We start from the raw sequence: 6,375 nt of genomic DNA on the forward strand, positions 1-6,375 counted from the left end.
ATTTTTTTGTCAGTCTGTAGCCATACACTGCACAGCTGTATGATGCTAATTTAGCATTGTTGCATTTCGCTTACACCCAACCAAAGCCCAATCTAAGCCTACCTAAAACTATAACTTTTTTCCTTGCTAATACTGATATTTCTTCTGGAAATGCAGTTACAGTTCCACAGTATCTTGATGAAGATGAAAAACTCTGGAACATCAAAATGCTGTAAGTGACGTTAGATATATTTCTTTGTTACAGGAGCTTGTGGAGTATTATGAGAGTCATTCACTGAAAGAGAGCTTTAAGCTGTTGGACACAACATTACGATGCCCTTACAAATCCAGGGAACGCTCGAGTTCTCGCACCAATACCCGTTCACCAGGTAAACATTACTGCCATAATCCTCTGCAGCTTTCATGGCACACATTTTTAATTGAGCCCCCATCAGTCTGGCCAGCAGCCTTCCACAATCTTTGGACACGCTCTGGAAGTCTGAACAAACAAAGCCTGCCAGCTGGTCCCACCCTCACATTCTGTATGCCCCGCCTCCTGGTATTTCAACTGTCTGTCCTCCTTGGCTTGGTTTTCAAGTTGCCGCCCACTCTGGCTGAGGCTGAGGCCTGACTGAGACTTCTGGCTCCCGGGGCTAAGTTTTGCTCAGCCAGCTGAATAGGTTCCAATAAACAAATGCTTCATTAGATGTATTAAAAATGATGTGCCTTTGTTCATTTTCCAGTCAAACTTAACTGGTGTTTACTGATAATTTTTTATTCAAGTGCATAAAGACAATGTCTGTTTGTGAGGGGCTAAGAATATGCAAGACTTGAAGATATCCATATCCAACACAAGAGCTACTTAAAGGAGCCATTTACCCAATTTTTTTCATTCACTCACACTGAGGTAGTTTCAAACTTGTGTGACTTAGATTTTCCATTGAACAGAAAGGGACACTGAATTTTCACTGTGTTCTTTTCCAGACAATGAAAGTAACCAAAGGCTGATACACGTTCACTACTGTTTAAAGTTTAAACGCTTTATTTATTCATTTATTTTTTCTTTTTCTAATAAAGGCTACATGTATTTAATCACGTATACAGTAAAAGCTGAAACACTGCGGAATATTATTTCTTCAGTGTGGAAAGACCTGAAAGACATTACAAACTACAAAACCCCATCCCCCAGCACTGAGGCAAATCAACAAGATCAACAGATCACTGGAGCTGTGTGAAGTCACTTCCTGTTTCAAATTCTCCACCATTAACTCCATTCCAAAGAAATCATGGGACTTAAAGGGTTCAGACCTGTTGCCTTTACATCTGTGGTCATGAAGTAATTTAAAAGACTGGTGTTGGCTCATCTAAAGGACATCACTGGATCTGGACTGGACCCCCTTCAGTTTGCTTACCGAGCAAACAGGTCCATGGATGATGCAGTCAACATGGGCCTTTATTATATCCTACAAAATCTAGACAAACCTGGGACCTATGTGAGGATCCTGTTTGTGGACTTTAGTTCAGCCTTCAGCACCATCATCCCAACACTCCTCCAGACCAAACCAAAGACTATACAATACCCAAAACGTCTCACTCATATAGTTTTGAATGTGCAAAAATGCTCAATATGGCCGCTCTACCGCCTTCTGAATAAAAGAGCCAATCTGTAATCAGTATAAATCATTGCGTCACTGCAGGTGCCATTAGAAGTCCTGGTTGCTATAGAAATAGTCAGCATTCTGAAGATGTGTGCTTAGGACTGTGCATGCGAACTTGCTGTTCTATCCTGAAAAAAATAAGCTTTTTTTACCAAAAGAAAACAAAAAGATTTATGAGACAGTTGTTATTAGATTTTGTTGGTAATTTCAAATATGAAATTTAATCATAAGCTTAGCGAACAGTTTTAGAGAATTTGATGTTTGCCCATTCAAAGACATAGGAGCTGCATATCTGCTTTCTGACTAGATACAGCTAGTGAAACTGGGGAAATTCATGTCAAACAACCGCACCATCAGCACTGGTGCCCCTCAAGGATGCGTTCTCTCCCCACTGCTCTTCTCCCTGTACACCAACAATTGCACCTCTACTGACCCCTTTGTCAAGCTTCTGAAGTTTGCAGATGCCACTACAGTCATCGGCCTCATCCAGGACAGTGACTTGTCTGCTTACAGAAAAGAGGTTAAGCAGCTGGCTGTCTCTTGCAGTCTTAACAACCTGGAGCTGAACACGCTCAAAACTGTGGAGATGATTGTGGAGTTTAGAAGAACCTGCAACAACTCAGCCGTCATTGAGTCTGTCTTGAGCACTTCAATATCTCTGGTTTGGCTCAGCTACAGAATCAGACATTAGAAGACTACAGAGGATGGTTTGGACTACTGAAAGGATTATTTATGCTCCCCTGCCTACCCTTCAAGAACTGTATAAATCCAGAGTAAGGAAAAGGGCTTAGAAAACACTCCGGATCCCTCACATCCAAGCCATCTCCTTTTTGAACTTTTCCCGTCTGGGTGGTGTTAGAAGGCACCGAACAACAGGACAGCCAGACACAAGAAAAGTTTTCTTGCCCAAGGCAATCTACCTCATGAGCCGTTAAATGCTCTCCCCATTGTGCTATAATTTTTTATTATTATTATTATTATCTGTGTTTGCTGAAAGCTTCTGTCACCAAAACAAATTCAATCAAAGTTTAAACATAATTAGCAATAAAGCTCTTTCTGACTTGTGACTCTGAATCTTAATACAATTTAAAATGACTATTTTCTTTTGAATTTATTTTAAAATGTTAATTATTTCTGTGAACTCAGCAAAGCTAAGTTTTCAGCAGTCATTACTCCAGTCTTCAGTGTCACGTGATCCTTCAGAAATCATTATTATATGCTGATTTGGTGCTCAAAAGCGTTTATTCTTATAATACATTTTGTACAAAGTTGAGCTGCTTTGCAAACAGTGATACAATTTTCCAGAATTTTTTTGATGAATTAAAATTTTAAAAGAACAAAATTTATTTTAAATATACACATCTTTACTTTTACTTTTAATCAGAATCAGAAAGAGCTTTATTGCCAAGTTTGTTTACACACACAAGGAATTCGTCTTGGTGTCAGAAGCTTCCAGTACAGAAAGTACAAACATAGTGCAGATATATAATTTAAGGTAATAAAAACACTTATAATAAAGAAAATAGACAAAAGGTTATAAAGAACAATATAGTAATAAATATAGAGAAAATAAATCTAAGTATACAGAAATGTGAATGTGGATATGTGCCATTTACAGATGAAAGTTTTGATGAGTTATTTACAGATGTACAGTCTTGAGTTGTGTTATATGTGGTTCAGGTGGGATATGGCCTGGGGGGAAAACTGTCAATGTAAAATCAATCCATTTAATCTGTAAAGTTAATGTGTTAAAACTTACTAACTCCAACCTTCTGAAAGGTAGTATGTAAGTCACCTAAAGACAATTTTTTTATGTTGAAAAAATGAATTTGGATTGTGTCAGAATTCTGCTTACTTTTTCACAGAACCTGCCTATTCTCTCACACGCACATGCAAACACCTTGCTGACTCTGAAAGCATGTCCTTGAACTTACCCTCTAATTCTGTTGTGCCCTTCCTCTTTTATTTGTTGGCACTCTCTCTATACTCATACTGTCTCAGCAGCCACCTGTGCTTCCTACAACTTCTCCTTCCTCAGTCCTCAGGGCCTCAGCTTCTCCTCTCAAAGCTCTGCTCCCTTCTGGTCAGGTACTGTGCTTCTTGCTTGTTCATGCTCTTGCATGATCCATGCTGCCTTCCCAAATTCCTCTTCACTTTCAGCCCTTCATCTTCCCATCAACATGTCTTCCTGGTTGTGTTTTCATCATTGTTGCTCCATTAGTGCTTTAAAATCATAAAGTTCTTGTGAAAATAACCCATTAATAACCAAAATGATTAGACACAAGCTTGCATTCATTCACATCTAGCTCACAATGTCACGAAGTAGCAATAAATCAGATGTTTAGGCATTTAATGGTGCACTTCATCATTTTACATGCACTAATCTTGGGATGTTGCTGGCCTTGAACAGTATTCACTCCCAGGGTAGTCAGCACAGCTGTGGCACGATACAACTTTGCTGCTCGAGACATGAGAGAGCTGTCCCTGCGAGAAGGGGATGTCGTCAAGATCTACAGCAAGATTGGTGGAGACCAAGGCTGGTGGAAAGGAGAGGCCAACGGCAGGGTAATAAAACAAGCAAATGATCTGAAATTAAGCTTCAAATATTTAAATATAAGCAATATATTCCATTCTTTTCCATTCAGACTGGATGGTTTCCCTCGACGTACGTTGATGAGGAGGGGGTGCAGTGATACTCTGGGGTCACAGATCATCCGATAAAATCCACCGCCCTCTGAGAGGACTCTTTGGTTTCCATTTGGTTTCCATGAAGACTTTTTGCTGGAAATTTTACAATGAATATTTGTACTTCTGTCTCCTTTCGTCATGTGCGAATATGCTTTTTTCCCGTCTCGGAATGTCTTTGTGATCTCTGTGAAGAAAACTGCTCTGAGTGAAACTGAACAGAGCAGAACTTTGCCTTGAAGTGGCCAAAGGACAAGCATGGCTTTAAGTTTGTACAGTAATACCTGTAAGTTGCGCTGCCGGTCAGAGGGGTATAATGGGGGGTGTGGATGTATAAAATTATATATAGATATAATTTATTAAAGAGATCTATCTGTGATTAAAAAGCAGCAGCGCAAATAATATATGTAAACAGAAAAGATGCAATTTGCATTTCTTTCCAGAGAGAATTTGCCTTAGTAAATGGTATTGCCTTTAGAGGTGGAGGTAAAGAGATGGAATTAGACTCATCTTACACATTCATACATCTGCCCTGTACAGAAATAAGGTGCCTTTTCGTACATGTTCTTCACTACCAACAGAGTCTGGTTTATATAGCTGCAGCATTAACGCCGTTCTCTATCGGTGCACTCTCATGGCCCTATCCACCCATTCAGCCCGATGCTGCTCAACCAGAAGACTATAAAAGACAATGAACATTCTTGAACTGGAATGAGCAGATGACCAGATCTGCTTGTCATCTCACTGGAATGAAGGGGCAGCTAACCAAAAGCATTCGGTCATGGCTGGAATTGCTTTAGCTGACTTGGACAATGAAGGATACGAGCTCCATCATGGCTTCCTCTTTCTTCAAGAGGATGCAAAAGTGCAATTGAGTTTCAGGAAGAGGTTCAGTGAATGCTGTTTCTGTGATGAGGATTTATTTCAATGTTCTCAGTGGTCCAAATTTGGACTGAAAAGGGAAACCAAATGCTGTTCTGCGCACTGATTTTCATGAATACCCAGAGGTTTTTATGAGATGTTTCTACAAGCACATCCATTTTGCCATTCCACCTTTCTTGTATGCAGCCTGCCACGTTACAGTATCTTGCCTTACTTGTGGAGTCAACTGGTGCTACAGTGCTACATATCCCTGAGTTAGGGCAGAACTTTTTTGCTGTTGTGGACGAGGAGACCCACTGCTAAAGAACCTCAGCCACCAAGTGCACTTTATATGTCCAGAGACCTTTTAACACAGGACACCACACTGCAGACCTGGACAATATATATATTTTTTTTTACCTCTGAAAGAGAAAAAAAGTAAATCCTTCACACTATGAGCAGTGATCCTTCAAAGTCTGATATTAAACATTACCTGTAAACTCCGTAAGTGCATGGATGTCTCCCCCATACAGTCCTAGGAAAAAACCTTTTGATGTTGTCGCCATCAGAAATTGAACCCATAAATCAAGATGGGAGAGTGCTAGACCTCAAAATAAAGCATTGGACGTGTTTTTAGTCGTGCTCCAGGCTTGAGTAATGCTGTCTGTGGTGATGGAAGAGTGCAGCTCAGGTCAAGGTAGCGCTGGCTTAGGGGCTTAGTACCTGTTTGTGTAGTGGACAAAAAACCCAAAGCATGTGGTCATATATATTACAACTGCTGTCTGTGAATCCTGGGGGAAAAAATATCTTACAAGAAAAAGAAAAGAAATTGTGTGGATTTTTTGAATGGTCAGTTATTTGAAAACTGAGGTCTATCATGAAATAAATATTTCTTTTTGTCTTATTTGTGGTGTGGTCCTCACTGTTATGATACTCCAACGGTACATTCTCCGTTGTATTTGTTTATAATCACCACTAGGGGGAGGCAAGTTACCTGCCTCCTCGTGACATAGAAAGCACCTTGATTTTGCTATAAATATTTTTCACTTATCCAGTGAAACAATCGGACTGGTCCTACAGTACATACATGGTTACAGTTGTGCTTAAATTTATGTTCCAGTGTTATGGTTTGGATTTAAGGATGTGTGATCTTTGCATGATCTCACATCTATTCTGCTCATAACGATCAATT

General features: G+C 39.8%; 1 protein-coding gene across 1 annotated transcript in view; it reads left to right on the forward strand.

The window, feature by feature from the left end:
• LOC132130780 (guanine nucleotide exchange factor VAV2-like) overlaps positions 1-6,087 on the forward strand; it is a 226,896-nt gene extending 220,809 nt beyond the window's left edge. Inside the window, 4 exon segments of the mRNA XM_059542587.1 lie at positions 245-368; positions 3,642-3,725; positions 4,048-4,202; positions 4,283-6,087. Of these exon segments, the coding sequence (XP_059398570.1) occupies positions 245-368; positions 3,642-3,725; positions 4,048-4,202; positions 4,283-4,330 (411 nt within the window). The 3' untranslated portion in view covers positions 4,331-6,087.
• Positions 6,088-6,375: the final 288 nt, after the last annotated feature.

The sequence above is a fragment of the Carassius carassius genome, chromosome 47 (genome assembly GCF_963082965.1).
Source record: "Carassius carassius chromosome 47, fCarCar2.1, whole genome shotgun sequence".
Lineage (NCBI taxonomy): Eukaryota > Metazoa > Chordata > Actinopteri > Cypriniformes > Cyprinidae > Carassius > Carassius carassius.